General features: G+C 45.1%; 1 protein-coding gene across 2 annotated transcripts in view; it reads right to left on the bottom strand.

The window, feature by feature from the left end:
- Nucleotides 1-7933: 7933 nt before the first annotated feature.
- HACD1 (3-hydroxyacyl-CoA dehydratase 1) overlaps nt 7934-19923 on the bottom strand; it is a 420976-nt gene continuing 408986 nt past the window's right edge. For both annotated transcript variants that reach the window (XM_069648346.1, XM_069648345.1), the window contains exon 7: nt 7934-8212. In XM_069648346.1, coding sequence (XP_069504447.1) covers nt 8130-8212 — 83 coding nt within the window. In that variant the 3' untranslated portion in view covers nt 7934-8129. The remainder of the gene's footprint in view (nt 8213-19923) is intronic.

Genomic DNA, 19923 nt, shown 5'->3' with positions numbered 1-19923 from the left:
AGAGGGTACCTGTTTTTTATGGTGATGGCATTTAACCGTCTGTAGTCCACACATGGACGGAGATCACCCTCCTTTTTTGGCACAAAGAATATCGGACTAGCAGCCGGAGAACAAGAAGGACGTATATGACCCAACTCCAGAGCCTTTTGTATGTAATCCTTAAGGGCTTGCTCCTCTGACCGTGACAACGAATAAATCCTACCCCTGGGTATAGGAGCATCCGGAACCAGGTCAATCGGACAATCGTACGGTCTATGAGGGGGAAGGCCCTCAGCAGTAGCATTATCGAACACCATGTGAAAATCGTGGTAGGCCACAGGTATGTTGGCTGTGACAGCCCCCACAGTGTGTGAAAGCACAGGGTCCGAAACACTGTCGTTGATATGGGTGGCAGCCATGGCACCAAGAATCGTGGCAGGAGTGGACAGTGAATCTGTGTCGATGAGACAGAAATGTTGACACACATCCGACTCAAACATGACCTGTCCGTTGCCCCAATTGATCAATGGGTTATGTTGTCGTAACCATGGTATTCCCAGTATGATGCCGAACAGTGGTGTATTAATCAAATCAAACGCCAGGGTTTCTCTATGGATTTTTTGAATCACCACTTCCATAGGAGCAGTTTGGAACCTGATCGGGCCGGAAGATAGCGAAGTACCGTCCACAGCATGCACTGGTTCTGGATGTTCCTTCCTAACCAGGGGCAGATTGAGACGACGGGCCAGGGAAATATCGATGAAACAACCAGTGGCCCCAGAATCGATCACAATATGGACTATGTGTTTGATCTCCCCAGTGGGTTTTAGCAGGGCATGGACCACTATCGGTCTAACAGGGCCAAAGGCAGGTTCGGAGGGGGTCGAAGACAGGCTCGCCGGTGCCCCCTGTGTCATGGGCGAGCCTTCGGAAAAACTGATGTTTTGTTCTGGGGGCGTCGGGGGCATTCCCTTACAAAGTGTCAGTTTAACCCGCAATAAAAGCAGGCCTTGTCGTTTCTCCGGCGTTCTCGTTCGGATGGGGTTATCGGACTACGGATACCTCCTATTTGCATGGGTTCAACAGGGGCGGTGGATACGGGATGTCCAGAGTGGGCAGAGAAAGATGTTTCGGCCCTTCTCTCGGATCTCCTTGCGTCTACTTGTAAAGCAAGATCCACCAAATCCGAGAACACTGAGGGAAGGGCAGGAATCACTGAGAGAGCATCTTTCATGGAGTTGCATAGGCCCCGATGGAATACGATTGCTTTTTTCTCCTCTGGCCAGGATGTCTCAGCAGCGAGTTGGTTATACTTAGTGATGTATTCTATCAAAGTTTGTTTGCCTTGTGTTAGATCCAGGAGTTCGAGATCCCTAGAGTGGGCTTTGTACCGTGTATCAAAGACTTTGGCCATTTCTGATACAAGAAGATCAAAGTCATAGAGAGCGGGATGGTCGTTCTCTAGCATCGGATTGGCCCAGGTGGCCGCTACCCCAGACAAATGGGACAGAAGAAATGCGGCCTTAGTAACAGAATCGGGGAACGCTAATGGTTTGCACAAGAAATGTAACCTACATTGATTGATGAAAGTACGATACTTCCGAGGATCCCCCTGATAACGTTTGGGGGCAGCAAGGGGAACAGGCATAGGAAGCAGTATAGGAGTGGGTGCAGGGACCATGACCGGGGCTGGTTGGTCTGAGGGGACTGTGTCACCGAATTCAGCATCCGTGGGTAAAGGAAAACGTGTGCTTTGCAGGGCATCCAGACGGTGGTGTATTGCTGCCGTGGCGGTAGTCATGTCGGTCCTAAGAGCCGCCACTGCTTGTAACAAAGCGGTCACTGAATTCCCGGCGGAGGGATCCATACTCTGGACGACCAAAAAAAAGGCTTCACAGTCTGTTACGAAGTTCGTTGGTCGTGTAGAGTATGAACAACCCCTCTGTCCCCAAGAAACACCCTGATGATAATAGATATATTGTCAGTGTGAATATTAAGGCCACAGGTGGAAGTCCGGAAAACCAGGACGCGGGAACAGCCGGAAGAACCCCTTGAGCGCTGTAAGGCAAGGTACAGTGGTTAAGTAAAGAAACAGGGCCCGAATACCTCCATGTGCATAAACCCAAAATACCAGAATACCTGTGAGATCTTGGGTCAAGGTGTGGGTCTCCTAGCTGTAGCTGGAACGAGCTGTAGGGTAGAACAGGTAACCACCTATTTGCAGGACCGAGGTCCTAGCCAGTGAAGGGTTAAGCAAGAACAATCCGTGGAGCAAGCGAGAGTCATAATAGGCAAAATCCAAAAGCACTTTAAGCAAGAGCAATCCGTGGAGCAAGCGAGGGTCAGTAACAGGCAAATCCAAGAGTACTTGAAGGGTTAAGTAAGAGCAATCCGTGAAGCAAGCGTGGGTCGGTAACAGGCAAATCCAAGAGTACTTGAAGGGTTAAGCAAGAGCAATCCGTGAAGCAAGCGTGGGTCGGTAACAGGCAAATCCAAGAGTACTTGAAGGGTTAAGAAAGAGCAATCCGTGAAGCAAGAGTGGGTCGGTAACAGGCAAATCCAAGAGTACTTGAAGGGTTAAGCAAGAGCAATCCGTGGAGCAAGCGAGGGTCGGTAACAGAGCAGGTCCTTGAACGAAGAGAGAACGTCACGTGATCCAAAACGAAACAGCTGTGAAGCAACGCCTTTGGTTCACAGACTCCTTTTATACTTGGAAGGGACGCGCGTAGAGTCACGTGTGATGCGAACCGAAAGCGTTGCAATGCTGCTAGGCAACCAAAGTCACGTGATCCGTGTAGCGTCGGGAGGCGCCGGTCTCCGCAAGGGATGTGAGTTCCTGAAATGACGGAGCCTCCAGTTGATCTGCCACCGCCGTGAAGGGCGATAAACACCCGCTCCCCCAAACATGCCATGCCGTGCCCTGATGTGTGCGACGTTAGTGGGGAGCATAATGCATGAGTGTCGGGGAGTGCGGGAACGGATAGACAAGGAGGGGCGAGCGGAAAGGTGTGTCCGTGGTCTAGGAAGCGGTGTGACAGGAGGAAAGGGGACGGGACGTAGGAGTTATGGCTTTGTGCCTAATTCCCCTTTGATGTTTTAGTAGTTTTATTTTGCTTTCCACCTCCGACTCATCCTTTAATAAAAATGTTCAGCAAAAAAACTAATAAATACATATTTATGAGATAAATCTTCCCAAACTTAAGCCAAAAAACAAGTGAACATTTTTGTGAACTTTACCAAATATTTTCTAATCATTGAATGTATACACAAAATAGAAATGTATTTTCCGTGCTAGAGTTTCAATATAAATGCTTCATAAAGATCTGTTTTATTAATTCAAAATGATGGATTTTATTTTTATTGTTGAATGCTAATATTGTATCCTTGTATTTTTATTACAATATCAATGTTGTGGTTGTATATATGTATGTACGATCATATTTTTAAAATAATTGTAATAATATATTGAACTCAACTTACCGAAATTCGACACATAAGTGCACCACATTTCTGAAAAACGGACCATGTACGTACATACGTACGTATGTACGTGCTTGTTTCCACCTATATGCATCAGAAACGATCACCATTGCAGGTGTATGGGCTTTTCAGCTCAGTCTTGTTTTTTGTTTCCTGTGCATGCAGAGAAACCTCAACATGTTTCTAATCGACAGGCCAATAAAATAACGTATTCAACGTGGCTCTGCACTATCTGATCACTTCAGGGGGTGCTTGGAAGAATCAATCTTTTTCCTGTGAAAATGAGAAACAGTAGATACTTTTTGGTGAAGTGAGCTTCAAAATCTCAGCCCTCTTCAAGGATTGTTAGCGCTGCTAAACAATCTGCATCCTGTAAAATGGCATAACTATATATTTAAAGTCATTTATTTCTTCCGTTTTCTGACAATGGAGAGTAAATAACATAGATAACTTACCCAAAGTGGCACCAGTCCTTTTGACATGTTAGTACACGCCTGGTGGGACACCACCCACTCTTGCTAATTGATCATACGTTCAAATGTGGGATGCTTATAGTTAAGTAAGACAGAATAATATTTTACTAAGGAGAAAGGTGATATTTGTATTTTTTCCAAAAAAAGAAGAAAAAAATGCTAAATGTGTTATTTAGGATGTCTTCATTTATTTTGATACATAAACACCAAGTGAATGTTATTTATATTTATAAGTACGTTTTTTTTTACTTTTCTGATAATTGTACAATAAAGTAGGGATTGCTAATGTTATTTTGTACTATTGTTATATTTTTCTAAAGCAAAACAGGCTTTAAATACTATATAGATGTTTCCACTTATTTTCCGGAAGAAAAATACAACAAATTGCCATTTTCATTGGAAAACGTTCCCACAAAAGCATTTTTGGGAAAAATTGATTATTTTAAAATCCGGTTTTCAATCAACACAGGGCATGGTTGTTTGCAGAAACCTGTCTAAATTAGCCAGAGTGCTTTTCTAAAAATGCTGTCCATGCCTAGCCAGAGTATATAGGTGTATTTGCATCAGTGAAAGGCACCCAACCGTGTGCACTATCTTATAAAGATCAGGATGCACCTCTGGCCACAGGGTTCATCTCAGGGGCACATTTCACCAAAGTACACAATCGGACTGCGGCGACCATCAAAATGGACAAAGCCCCACTCTTCCAACAGAGGACCATTTCAACAATTCCTAGACTTACTAGGAGCTAAATACATATGCATCAATCCGAGGCGGCCTCAAGACAATGGAGATGCAGAACTGTTCATGAGGACCTTCAAGGTCCTGCGATTTGCACTTGACCAGCATGCTGACATCAGAAGAGCATTATCTGTTCCTGTTAGAATACCCGTCAATGCCCCATACATCAAGAAGATGCAATGCGCCACATGAAGCAGTCTCCAAGAACCACCATGTACACAAAATCGTCATGAATCCCACAACCTGAAACAGCGCAGAAGTAACAAGAAAGCACACACAACTCAATGAAGGAGAGCGCATACACCAACATGCCAAGGTAGCCCATCCCAAATCCGCAACCCCAGGCCTGGTACAAAAGCAAGCATACACACATTTATCGCAGCTTTCATTTGCTCATTCACACAGCATTCACACGTCCACCCATACACATGCTCATTCACACAAGCATACATACAAAAATACATTCATACTTTTCTTTCTTTGTAACATTTAGTCTAGGTTCGGACTCTGCTCTTCCTGCCTTCTCACATAAAGGACCTCCGGCTCCCGTGCAGCAAGAACAATAACCATTGCTTCCTGCTTCCTGCACATGCTCGGAGGAGCCGGAGAGCTCCAAGCACCATCCCATCTGAATGTGCAGAAAGGTGCAGAAGCTGCCGCCATGCATATGTAGACATCCAGTTCCCCAGGCTGTATCCTCAATGGGCCATGCAAATCTGGAGAAGCAAAATGCCCCCGTCTTACATGGCTCGTTGGGCATGCACGCTGGGGATTCCGAACTGCCAAAGGGAAATATGTTTCTCTTTGACAGTCAAAGCAAGGCCAGGAGCGCTCTCTTAACTGCTACAATTCTAAGCTCTGGAACTCCCTCCCTGCTACAATTAGAGCTGAAGAGTCATTTTACACTTTCAAAGCCAATACTAGGTCCTGGCTTCTCGACCAGCTTTAAGTCCCGCTCAGCGCCTCTGTCTTACTTACCCTGACCTGCCGATCTCGGTTATTACTCAGCGGCTCCGGTACCACTGTATTATATGTATATAGACTCCTTTAAGTCGCCTAATATCCTTATTTATCTCATGTATTGTTATTCCTTTTGTGTAAATTCCTTTGTGTACATTTATGTATTGCTATTCCTGTGTATATGCATTTCTGTAACCTTGTATAAATTGCGCCCTGATGCCTCTGGGCCTGCGGGTTTTCGCGTTATAAATAAAAATAAATACAAATACAAATACAAGCGGCAGTGTGCGTGCTAGTGTTTTCACTGGGCTGGCTTGGTTCGTCTGGAATGGGTGGCGGGTTAGCACCCCTTCACCCATTATGGAGGAGCCAATCATGTATATGCCTCATTTTTGAACTTTCAGGACTTGTAAAATGAGATTGTTAAAGGCAATGCTCATCAGAATATAGATGTAATGTCCAAAGCTGACAATAATCAAACCTTTTAAATTCTTATCAGTGTGAGGTATGTCTCATATGTTAATATGTTCTTATCGGTGAAGTGTAAACCTCTCCTCTTCACAGCTAATCATTGGACGTGCACCCAACCCAGTAATGCAGGGAAGTCTGGCCAGCATACTGTACAGCACTTGAGCTAGCTTCCCGAACCTTCATCAGCATGCAGGCCCATTTTGTGAATAGAAGCCTTGTGTGTCATATGCAACTAGTCACACATCTGTGATGTGGAGTTCATCCAAGACATTGATCTAACCTTTCTGCATGTCTGCATCATTCTAGTATTGTCTGTGTACCACTGCAGTCACTTCTCTCACTAGCATTCTTGTCGGTCCCCTCTCTGAGGGTGATGTAGTGCCTGTGTCTTCTTACTGGCTATTTTTTGTTTCTTGTTCCCTGGCTAGGTGTGTGGCTATCTGTATGTCCCTCTCTCTCTGAATCTGCCAGTGCGTCTTACGTTCTTTTTGTGTTCCTCTATGATTGTCTGTGCCTTTCTATGTTATGTCCCTTTAAGCGTCACTTTCTTTTCACTTTTCTTGTGTGTCATGCATTGTTTCTCAGCCTCGCTCCTTGGTCCTGTCTATATTACTCAGGCTATATGTCTCCCAGGCTCTTCTTCCACTCTGTGGCTGCACGACTAGCTCTATAGTTGTAAGTCTGTACTACTCTAAGTGGATGAGTATGTGTTTCTTATTTGGGGCGTCCCAATATCTCTTACACACTATGCAGCAGTCGGTGTGTGCCTTTCTCTGTCATTGCCTGTATCTCTATCTGTAGGTGTCCCTGGCTGTCTGGTTTTCAATTCCTTGCTCTGGATGTCTCTGTTTGTGTCTCACTGTAGCTCAGTTTCTCTACGTTTCGAAATACCTGCCTCTCTATTTGTCTGCTGGTTTGAGTTATGCCTTTTTGTGGATCTCTCTCTCTCTCCCTCTCTCTCTTAGACCGTGTCCCTTCTAAATGCTAGTCTCTGTGTTGTTGTACCTATCTGTGTGCTTATCAATGTGATGTGCATGGCTTTGTGGTGGTCCCTGGATGGATCCCGCTGTACCTGGCTCTGCTCTGTGTCATTCTAGGTTTTTCTCCTACTATTGTGTTCTCAGTCTTTTTCTGGCTCCTTTGCTGTCTCTCAGTTACTGTGTGTTTGGATATCTATGGACATCACTTTCGTCTGTGCATGTGTGTGTGCAGGTCTCTCTATCACTAACTTTTTCCTCTTACCCGTTCTCTGGCTAGCGGTCACCCTATCCCTCTGTTGTTCTCAGCGTGGTCTTCTGCAGCTGCCTCTCTGGGTCTCTTCAAGGGCATGCCTCTTTGCTGCTGTCTCTAAGCATGTCTGAGAGTGTGTGTGTGTCCCTGCTCCATGGCTGTCTCTGTGCATCTCTCTTGTTGTCATTGCCATGCTCTCTTTGTGACTTTCTCTGGGTATCACTTTATGGGTGATTATGTGACAGTAATTCTCTATAGCTGCGCCAGGATGAACTGGTTGGCATGATCAGCTCACTTCTCTGTATTATATTCACTCTTCACTTGTCCCCGAGACGTAGATGCATGGATGCTCCAACAACACAGGCTGAAAACTAAGATGGTGAAACTGTCCACAGAGGAAGGCATTGTCCATCGACACACAATGTCATCATGGCGTGTGCAGTGAAATACATACTCTACAATCCCTGCTCTGTCTGCTCTACCATTATGTCTTGGCAGGAGAGAGAACATGGCATTTTACCCAGACCAAAAACTAAGCCAGCCACACAGATCACAATAGCCAGTGCTTCCTTGGCATAAGAAAGTGTGCACATTCAAAATGCTCTGCAGTCCTTTTTATTTTCCAGTCATTACTGTTCATGCTAAATGATCCAAGAAGTTGATTCTCTTCTGAAGTGTTAAGTTAGTGAACCTGTTAGATTTAGAGTTGCGTTTCTTCCACTGTTGTTTGTTAGCAGGATAGTGTAGTCGTTCTCTGTTCCTTGTAAAAATAGCATCATGAATGGAAATGTCGGTTTACTCTTCTTTCTCCACAATGACTTCTCCGTGCAGCACCTTTCTTCTCTGGCGAAGCATGTGGAAGTACAGCTGCGGGAACACTTTAAATAAAAGGATACAGGAACATGTTAGCTACAAATGTGGTCGAATGCATGTCACGTGTTCTTTTTTGCTCTCTCATTATTGACTTTATTACTGCACCAAAATCAACACACCAAGGTCCCTGACGTCCCACCCGCTGTGGTTCTGTCGCACTATAACATACCGATGTGGCCGCTCACTTTGCGGTGTATTTAGCAAGCATTCATTTGATTCCAAAGAACTGAGTGGCAACCAAATGCATCATTTCCAAGGGCCATGTAAGTGAATTAACGAATGCAAATCTCAAGTGTTGGGTTGAAAAGTGAAATGAACACACTACAAACTACAAGCCTTGACTCAAAGGCTGTGCCTTGAGGGGGCGGCTGTCCCCCCTGACCTAAAGCATAGCCCATCTCCATTATGAAGAACCTATTGGTTGCATGGCAGTGCCCAGCATGGCCTTGGGGTGTACACATCCAATGACCACACATTTTTGCTGAAATCGTCTAAGGATTTGGAGGACACATTAGGGGATGTGGAAACTATTGAACTTTTTCGAAGACAAAATGATGTTTGCAAGTCCTTAAAGTATCCACCTTATATGGTACTGCATGTTTTAATCAAAGCTTTTAAGAACCTGGCATCACACAACATCCAAGTTCTGATCCCTTTTAGTGGACTCATTTAAAATACTTTGTTGGAGACTATACATTCTATTTGCTTTCAAAGTCCACACACTCCATCCGATGGTATTCACAGAATAAAATAAGCAGCAAAAACTCAGTGCTGGATGTTCCTCTCAAATAGAAGGAATCATTGGCAAAGCCAAGGGTTTTGGCTTCTGTGTAAGCATATAGCAGGTACTGTCATAGTGGTGCTACCTGGCCATAATATGGTATCAGCTGAAAAAAGGTGCGAGTAGCTGGGCATATAATGTCAGTGCCTCGCAAATGCTTATCTAGTACCCATACAATTCCCGACTCGGTTTTGCCAAGGCTTGCTTTTATCAGGACTTCAGTAACAGATGTCATAACAGATATTGCTTATAATGTTAATGTTAAAGGACATTTGTACCGCGCACTATCACCACCGGACTGGTCCAAATAGCTAAAGGCACACTTAGGTTAGACATTTGTATCACCCCCGAACACATGTACCCATTAACTCACAGAAGGCTGTTTGCAAATAAAACTGGCAAACTCTACAGAGCACAAAGTTTAACGTTACTGCTTATAGTTCTCAGAAGGGTGTGTTCCAAGCAGGGAGGTGCAGATTGTGGGTGGGAATGGCCATAGGCAGTGCTTTAAGTGGGATGAGAAACCGAGGGGGGCTAGAACAAAAAGCCACGGACTAGCATGTGTGGTGTGGCAGGCGCCAGTCCTATTGATCCAAATTGGAATGGGATTGCTGCTTGTAGAAAATCTGCATGCTCTCTTCTCTGCTGACCCAAAAGGGGCCCAGCAGTGAGAGTGTTATGATTATTCTGCTCAGGGTTTCTCCCTCACTTCCCTTTTTCAAAATGACTTTACCACCGTTCACGGGGTGACCTCTGGGTGACAGTGCATCTCTGAAGAATGGTTTGGGGCCTCATGAACACAGGCGCCTCCGACATTTATGGGTTGGAAAGCGAAACGCAATTACCATAGGTTTTATGTTCTCAAATCAAGGATGACATGTGCCCATTATTTTGTTTTCACAGATTCCAAAGAAGACCTGGCTGAGGTGAGTGTACCCCCAGATGCCCCACAACGCTTCCAAACACTGTAAAAGTGTTAAAAATGGAAACGTTTGCGCACTCAGCGCTGCAGCTCCCTTCCTCCTTCCACCCCCTTCCCCAGCCCAATCCCGCCTCCCAACCCTCCCCCTGCAGCACGATTGGTGTCCTGGCCCATATCATGAACCCTCCCAGGGCAGCCCTCTGCCCGGCAGCCCCCGCGGCGAAGGGCCCCAAGGCCAAGGGCGGCTCCAACATCAGCGGCTCCAAGATGTGTCTGCAGGTGTCCGCAGGGGACGCCAAGGAAGCCAACAGACACCAACAAAATAAACGTCAGTGTGGCATGGGTGGGGAGTAGAGCAATCACTCTATTCCAGAAAACCCTGCCACTCTATCCTACCTACCAATAACATACAGTGCCATAATACCAGTATGTCCACCCTTAGATAGAATTGTGAATGTTAGCATGTCCACTCTTAGATAGAAACGCCAAATCTAGACAGAAATGTGATTGTTAGCATGTACCACACTTAGATGGAATTCTCAGAAATGTGATTGTTAGCATATGCCACACTTAGATGGAATTTTCAGAAATGGGATTGTTAGCATATACCACACTTAGATGAAATTTCTCAAGTCTAGTCTGCGCCAAATCTAGACAGAAATGCGATTGTAAGCACATACCACACTTAGATGGAATTTCAGAAATGGGATTGTTAGCATATGCCACACTTAGATGGAATTCTCAAGCTTAGTCTGCGCCGAATCTAGAAAGAAATGTGATTGTTAGCATATACCACACTTAGATGGAATTCTCAAGCTTAGTCTGCGCCAAATCTAGACAGACATGTGATTGTTAGCATATGCCACACTTAGATGGAATTCTCAAGCTTAGTCTGCGCCAAATCTAGACAGAAATGTGATTGTTAGCATATACCACACTTAGATGGAATTCTCAGAAATGTGATTGTTAGCATATGCCACACTTAGATGGAATTCTCAAGCTTAGCCCGCGTCGCATCTGGACAGAAATATGATTGCTAGCATATACCACACTTAGATGGAATTCTCAGAAAAGTGATTGTTAGCATATCCCACACTTAGATGGAATTTCTCAAGTCTAGTCTGCGCCAAATCTAGACAGAAATGCGATTGTTAGCATGTGCCACACTTACATGGAATTCTCAAGCTTAGCCCGCGTCGCATCCAGATAGAAATAGGATGGCTAGCACATGCCACAGTTAGATGAAATTTCTCAAGTTTAGTCTACGCTGAATCTAGACAGAAATGTGGTTGTTAGCATGTGCCACACTTAGATGGAATTCTCAAGCATAGTTTGCGCCGATTCTGGGCAGAGGTGCGATTGTTGGCATGTGCCACACTTGGACCGGATTCTCGGGCTTGACCCGCGTTGCATCTTGATGGAAATGTGGTTGTTGGCGAGTGCCACACCTGGATGGAATCTCAGAAATGTGATTGTTAGCATATGTGATTCTTAGCATGCACCACACTTAGAATTATGAGCCTAGCTTGCGCGGTATCTAGATAGAAATGTGACTGTTAGCATGTACCGGACCTAGGTGGAATCCCACAATTGCAAGGACAGCAATGCCAACTAACCAACCAACTAACAATTCCATCCCTCTGCATACACCTCTCAAACTATAATCAAACACAACCACAAGCCTTAAACGCAGCAATCCGCACAAACTTCACAACAATGCAACAACAAAACAAACCACACATAGACTTGCACAACAGCACACGACGACTACGGACCATAAAACACCCCAAGCCCAGCCGACGGACCCACCGGGCTGAGGCTGCCAACAGCACATCACTGCTCTCTTGCACTTTTCCAGCTTATTCCCACTAACCCATCCCCTCTCCTCCCCTTTTTCAGAGCCGCCAGAGCGCCAGGGGACCACTCCGGTGGTGATAGTGCGCGGTACAAATGTCCTTTAACATTAACATTAACAAATGCACTCCATTTAAACGAACGTGGAGAGCTCTTTAAAATGTGTGTATAGTCATCACTTATATGGTCTGCAGAATCTGTTCCACACTGACAGGCTGTTTGCAGGGCAGGAGAGACACACAGAACCTGCCTCCACAAATGTGGCGCAGACCTTCTAGCTGCAGCGATCATTATCCTCTAAGCTCCAGGTTGGAAGGCGAGGTGAGCCATTCATTTTTTTCAAGTTTGATCACACTGTACAATGCGTGCTCATACACACACATGCATTTTGGTGAGCTGCGGTGGAGTCTAGGGCTAACAGGGGACCTCAAGTAAGCCCCAGCAGGGCCCTGACTCCATAGCACTTTTTGGAGACTCTGGGTGCTCAGCCCGCCTAGCCTCAGCCCACTTAAATCCCTGGTAATAGGTATTAAAATGGCTATGGGAGATTAATGGGTGGGTCAAAAACCAAACACCCACAAGCTGTTTGTCCCTCCTCACATACCATCCCCATTCTCTCTGCACTCTTAAACAATGGTTTCCGTTTTTTATGTGGTGTAATGCACCACCCAATAGCCAAAACAGAATTCAGGAGATACTCTTATTTTAAACTCCAATGGCTGCAGGAAGAGTATCTATGGAATGAAGTTATCAGACACCCATCTAAATCAGGGATCAGGCAAGACACATAATTGTGCACTGAGACAAAATTACTTCTGCTCTGCATGAGTATATATATGAGTGGTGGCTAAACCGCCTACTCATCCCCCACACCTTCACAAACCACCAATGATCCCAATCGTAAAGAAAAAAAGGCACATAAAAGGTATACCCCCTTCATCTATTGTGGTAACGAGGGCCAAGGGAAGGCTATACTCTCAGAATGGGTATGAATTTGATCGAATAGCAACCCAGTAGCAACCCAAAAAGCTAAGAACAATAGACCAAAATAAAAAGAATGTCTAATTAAGGTTCTTTAAAAATATATATATACTTTTAACACACCATTGCACAAATAACTATAAAATATTATACGAGCCAACCCCTGTAGAGGAAAGAGAGAAATGCAGAATGTAATGATACAGCACTTTGGGTTTTCAGCAGTGAGGAAAACCGGGCAAGAAATGCAATAAGGAATTCAAAAAGGGTATGTTCTTCTTGGGAATGGTTGCAATAGGGACATGGCCATTCTCTAGGGCCCCAAGAGGTGAACAAGGGATATAGGCACATGTGAGGAGCCAGGAATGAGACGCTGACACAGAACACTCATAGTTTTAGCTATAAACATTTATTCAAAATAAAAGGGGGTTGGAAAATGCCTTGCTGTCCCTATTCTAGGAGGGGTTTCCCTACCTCAACCAAAACTAAGGGGCTGTCTGTTGTCAAGATGTCCAAAAGAAAAATGTCCTCTCTCTGAAATACTATTCTGTCTCTCACATTCTAAAAGTAACTCTAAGGTGAAAGGGGTAATGGGCCTCATTCCGGGTTTGAAGCTAACCATAGAGTAATTAGCTCCATGGTTGCCTCCGAAACCGTCCCAAATCCGGCATGGTGAATGGAGTAATTACCGGTCCATTGCAGGGTTGGAGGGACCGGTAATTCCCCATTCATCTTTTGCCCTTCCCCATTCCCATTTCTGCCCCATAGGGCTCAATTGGAATGGGGAAGGAGGTAATTACGGCACCGTAAATTACGGTACCGTAATTACCTCCATAGTACCTTTGCGGGTCCCGTACTTTACTCCTGCTAAAAGCAGGAGGTAAGGAAGGACCCGCAAAAGGACCTCGGAATACGGAGGTAAGGGATTACCAGCATTGGCACCCTTACCGGTGCCGGTAATTCCTTACCTCCAACCTCAGAATGACCCCCAATGTCTATGGCCTTGAAAGTGCACAAATGTTCAAATTCAAAAGGAATGCATAACTCCATCACAAGGTTCTCAATGGGTAAAGTTCACAGTTCCAGGGGATTGCTCTCTTCCCTAGGTTTTCTCTTCATGATACTTTAAACTCCTAAGGGTATGAGTCTTCCTTGGAATTCTCTGAAAAACAAAAAATACTTGTATATAAAACAAATTGTCTGTTAGTTCCAATTTCATACTCCCCTGCCAGGTTTCCTCATGTGACTCATTTTACACACTTGCCAACTTGACCTTGCCTGATATACTCTCCTGCCAGGGCTTTCTCATGTGTTTCGCTTGACACACTTGCAAACGTGTATGCATCTTGCATTCATTCCGTTATTTCCCCTTTTTAAATATTGGGTATCATACTCCTTTTGATGTGCTTCCTTTATCTTTATTTGTCCTTGGTAAGGTTGCCAAAGTGCCCTGCTGTCCCAGATTCCCTCCTGAGGACTCACCAGTTTTCTGTGCAATTTTGGTAAGGTTACCAAAGTGCCCCGATGTCCCAGCTTCCCTCCTGAGGACTCACCGGCTTTCTGTGGCATCCTTCAGTTCTCCCTTGGTGAACGTGAATTGGCTTTTTGGAGTCCGGACCCCACTTCCCAGTTTCACTGACTTTGCTTGTCGGCTCCTGCATCCTTCACTGCTCCTGCCTGACGTCTGTGTGCTTCTCCATATTCGGGCAGAGTGGATACTGCTCTCCGGCTCCCGCAAACGCCAGAAGTCTCCCGCTCTTCCTCTCATGGCTTCTACGTGGCCGACTGACTCCTGCAGTCTTCTTTCTCTGGCCTTCCCCTTGAGCCAGTTGACTCCATGGTCTTCCTTGCAGCACAGTAGTCCCTCGGTCAGCACCAAGAGGATGAGGCTTCACCAGGCAGCATCTCCCATCTGTCAGCTGGTTAGGGTTTTTAAATGTCCCTGCACATATTATGCACTCGCAACCACTAGAGCACATCGTATGCTGCTCGTCTTTACCGATCGTCATTACTTCATTCAGCATTCTCGTCGCAGTACTTTCACCTGCATGGAAGTGGTAGTCAATACTTGATAACCTATGTATATAACATTGGAAGGTATTCTTAGTAGCTTCCATGGGTGCTTGAAGGGGTCTTGACAATATGCTATTAAGATATGGGGAATGGAAGGGTTATCCCTAAAAAGAAAAGGGGGATACCATGTCTCATCCAATGATGTATCAGCCCTCTGAGGGTCACATCCTCCCATGTGATCCTCTCCCATATAGCCGCCACCCGGGTCAGTTTCAGGAAGCGACTGCCGTTCCCTGGCCAAATGGGGAGAGGCTACCCCTGGGAAAGGAGTGATGACATCATCAGATTCATTGCACTCAGTTCGAAATAACTTAATCCAATCTCCTGCGATTTGACAGTGTCACACCAGGCTTTGAGCTGTACTTTGGTGCTGGTCAAGTAGCTAGCTGGCATCTAGCCAGTTTGAAGCAGGAGCTTGGTGCAGATTTTTACGCCATTTGGGTTGTGCAGTTCGGATTGGTCAACAGGGTCTGGTAAAGGGATGAGTCCATTTCGAGACATTGGTAACCACTGGTTCGGGTGGGTGAGTGGCGCGATGCTCCAATGGTTTGAGTCGAGGTCTGCCTGTTCGATGCAGTTACCTTGGTGATTCGATGCAGGGTTCGATAAGGCGGCAGTTCGAGCTGTCCACAGCCCCAAACAGGTTGCTCAAGCTGAATAGGTGATGTGCTTCACTTGGCACAATGCAACATCAAGCTAGTACAATTGGTTTAAAGCAGCAGTCGTTCCAAGGTTCAATAAAGTGCCAAAAGCAGCACCAGCGACTCCTTCTGGTTTGAGTGTGGTGAACACAGTGCGAAATGCGTTTTGACTGGTTTGATGGGGTAGAGCAGGATTCCCCGCTGATCTGGCCCTCCAAATGCTTTGAGACCCACTGCAGGAACTCTACGACAGAGGGAGCCTTTTCAGGTTCTGCACTCTCAACCCATGGAGGTTTGGTCATCCCAATGTGCCCTAGGAGTGGTTAGGGAGCAGAGCTTGACTCTGTCTTGGAGTACTCCTTCTTCATTACAATGAGGGCTTTAGAAAGATCAACTCTCCCAAAGGAGGTCCAAGCAGATTGTTTCTTAAGTCCTATATATATTCCAAACATGGATCAAAGAAAGAGTGGGAGACCCCTTCTCTTATAGAAAATAGTCCACAGGTAATTGGACACAAGCAAGACTGCTTTAAAGGGTCCAATCCCTGTCCTTTTGATAAGTGGGTCCTTGCCTTCTTGCATCGTACCCAAAGTGATTTGTGCTAAAGGAAGTGGAGGAGACAGGAAGGAAGGATAGATACAGAGAGACACAAGATGATGGAACTCTTCCCCACTTGTGCTGAACTCTCTCTGTCTATACCAGCCCCGCCCCTTCTCAGACCCATAGCATCAAAAGCCCTTTGGTATGCAACCCCCTGGTGTGAGACTAGTCCTTTTAATAATTACATGTAATGCCAGCCACCATACCTCAAACTCAAGTATGGCTTATGTTTAAAGATTATAACTGTCACCAGGATGGTTTGGAAACGGAGGTGCAAATGTTAAATGCAACCCCTGTGCTGAAGTGGCTTGGCTTAGACACATCAGCAGTCAAAAGGGTACATGTTATTATTTATTATTATTATTATTATTATGGTACTTATTGAGAGCAGACCTAGCTTCGATAAGCAACGGACCGCTTGACAGAGATATACAACTATACAGATACACAACGGAACGCTTTACAGAGGAAACAACAGAAAGGATTTACAGCGGGGGTAGGATACAAAAGCGCACAGAGGAGGGGTACAGCTGTACAGGGTGGTGGGGATGACAGGGGCGGACGGAGTATAACGAGTCAGGTGTGCCTCTGAACTTGCTCTGCGTCACTGGAGAGCAGGCGCTGCAGATCAGGGTATTGATGCAGCAGGGACCTGGTGTACACTATGCTTTTGACATGGAGTTAGCTGGAAAGGGGGTCTGGTTAGTAGACTGCCCTTTCTGAGATAGAATTACCTGCATCAATTTACTATTAAACAAAAATTAAAAATAAACCTTGCCATGCACGTTGAAAAATAGCTTGCAAGTCTAGCAGTGCAGGGAACATACATTTTAAGCAGGCACAAGTTACTCGCATAACACAGCTGCATTTAATGGTTTCAAAATTAAGTGCAAGTCATTTTAAAGTTGAGCCCAGAAAGTTTGCAAAAATATTCAAGGCACTGTAATGCAATCTTGAAATGCAGGACCTAAAACCCACAACCTAAAAGAGGTATGTGTTTGCATTCACCTTGAACAGAGTCTAACGATGTTTATATGTAGACTTAAAATCCCATTTATGCAACCAACTCTGTTTTTTAAAAGCATCTCCATGCAGCCTCACCAATGTAATAACCTGCATAGATTGCAATGCCCGATTAGGCTTGAATGGAACGTCCGACACTAGGGAAATGACATGTTAAGAAGGCACAAATTACTCGCATAAGACAGTTGCACGTAATGTGTTTGCAAAATTAAATGCAAGTAATCTTAATGTGGGTCCCAGTATCTATTTATTTTTTTCAAACACAACACTCATGGGGCCTCATTATAAGGCTGGCACGCCCGTAATGAAGGGGGCCGGTCCCGTACCGGCCCCCTTCATTACGGGAGCGCCGATTATGAGCTTCCCATCGCGGGACCCGGATCGCACACCTGGTAAAACCAGGCATGCTTTTCAGGTCCTATGAGGGGAAGAGGGAGGCAATAACGGGCCAGATGTAATCTGCCCATTATTACCTCCCTCCCCATTCCCATTGAGCCCTATGGGGGCTCAATGGGAATGGGGATGGGTTCCTGCAAGGAGGACTTACCGGGTCCTCCTATGTCGGAGTGACCCGGTAAGTCCCCATTGCAGGAACCCAGTAATGGAGCCCGGAACAGAGGCAGCCATGGAGCTAATAGCTCCATGGCTACCTCCATTCTCGTAATGAGGACCATGGTACAGTACGGCAATCTTGAAATACATGACTTAAAACCCACAACCTGAAAGGAGGATGTGTCATTTGGTTTTTTATCAAACAGAGTCTTATGCAGGCTTCAATTTCAATTGCTGCAACCAACAGTTTTCCCAAAGGTAAGGTTTTTCTCCATCTCCCTGGCAGTCACATGCATGTAATTACCTGCAGCAATTGCAATGCCTAATTAGGCTTTAAGAATGGCATTTACTCCAATGTGTAGAATAAAACATCAATATTTGGAGGCCTCCATGCCGTATACAGTATGCAGTTAATTTTGCTTACTAGCTTGCATTTTATGTAACGAATACAAAAAGATATATTACCAGTGTTTTAAGGATTAGGGATTCTGAACTGTAGTTATTATTGGCAGGTCTGTCATCTGGTACTGTTGGTGTGGTTGCCTTGATGGCAGGAGATCGTGGGCACAGGATGCAAGGCTAACTTTGGGCATTGCATCCTGTGACCGAGACGTTCTTACTTGCCCCATATTCTCTAATTTCATCACCACAAGTACTAATTCAATCCACAGCATAATGTTACTAAGGGATTTTGTGGAATGTTTCCATCCTCTGCTTTTTTAACATATGAGAGAGTGTTATCACAAGACTTCTAAGATCTCATGTTATGCACGTCTAATTTTAAGTGTAATGGTTTAACAGATCGATTTCTCTTTTTTTTTGTTTGGAGTCCAGCAGTGTCAACTCTACCTTGTCTTCCGAAAGTGTTTAATTGGTCTCAGTGCTGCTAAATTGGATTACATGCCATTCTTGTGCCACACTCCACCTCTTTCCTAGTGTGTATGATCACCCCTTCAAGACACATCTAACATAATGCAAAGGGGTGTCGAAAGAAGAGGGATGACCTGAGTTTTATTGTACTCGTGTGCTTATAAGTGGTATCCTCTGAAGAAATATTCTGAGATCAAGTATTTTTATACTGCATTGTAAGTGCAAAGAGTTGTTCCCATACTTGTAGTCGAGAAAATCAATTGTCAAAAATCTCTAAATATCCTATCAGCACAGGATTGCAGGAATCCAGTCCCCTATTCACGCTGGTTGTTTTGCGGTCATTATTGTATCAATTGAATGACTTATATTAGGTGGTTTTTCAGCTTTCGCATTCTTGTGCACTCCTTATCTTGGTCACTTCACTTCTTGGCAGAACACAGAAATAGTCAATTTGGCTACATTTTAACCAGAATTAGTACCCAGAACGGAATGCTCGGATCCTGATACCCAATCATGATCGGAGGCTTCAAAGCAATAACAAATGTACGAACAATGAAAAAGAAATGAAACAAGAGGTGACAACAGGAGGAGCTGAAGTAATCTTGAATGGTGGTAGAGATCATGACAGCCATAAGCATTAATGGCAAAACCAGTGATTATTGCCAAGAAACATTGGATCTTGATTGGCTGTCAGGATCTGAGCATCTCACTTTGTGTGCTAATGAAGCATAAAACATGACTTCCGATTGGCACATTTAGCTAAAAAGAGCCATTACCAATCCTCAAAATCTCTTATGGAGAGGACCAGTACACTATCAGTGGGAGCTTGTCCCCTCACTCTCCTTCTCACTCTCCACTGCCAAACAATAAAGTCCTTAGTTTGGTGTGATCCACATAGCTTTACCTTTGCCTTTGGCCACCACTGAAACCAAAAAATAACATTGCACACATAATGTGCCAACTTTAGTTGTAAACAGAAGTGACAGATCTATGTCTGAACGTCGCAGACATTAGACCGACTCTTCAGAAGGCAGCCATTAAAGTCACCCCTAAAGGATCTGTCTTATGTCTGCCTCTCCCTTCCCTTGTGCTTTCCCGGGGAGTGCCCACGCACACGCACCCTCCCGCTGTGGGGCTCCGCCGCTCACTCCCCCGCCACTTACCTAAAAAGGACTCCGGGCCTGCCCGATCGCGGTCTCTATACCTCATGCCTCAAAACCCAATGCACTGCATGTCACACTTCATAAAGCAGTCTTTTGCTCATCAGGTTTTGAGGGATGCGGTCTGGAGTCTGCGAATGATAATGACTACTCATTGAAATCTGCAAATAGAAAAGAAAATGGCTATCCATGCTTGCAAGTACATGGAAAGAGCCATGCTCACATTTAGTAAAACACGGTTGCTGTTTCAAGTTTAGTGCAG

Source organism: Ambystoma mexicanum, chromosome 2q (assembly GCF_040938575.1).
Source record: "Ambystoma mexicanum isolate Mex_15411 chromosome 2q, UKY_AmexF1_1, whole genome shotgun sequence".
NCBI classification, from domain to species: Eukaryota; Metazoa; Chordata; class Amphibia; order Caudata; family Ambystomatidae; genus Ambystoma; species Ambystoma mexicanum.
The sequence above is the reverse complement of the archived record's forward strand: the minus strand, read 5'-3'. Positions and strand labels throughout refer to the sequence as shown.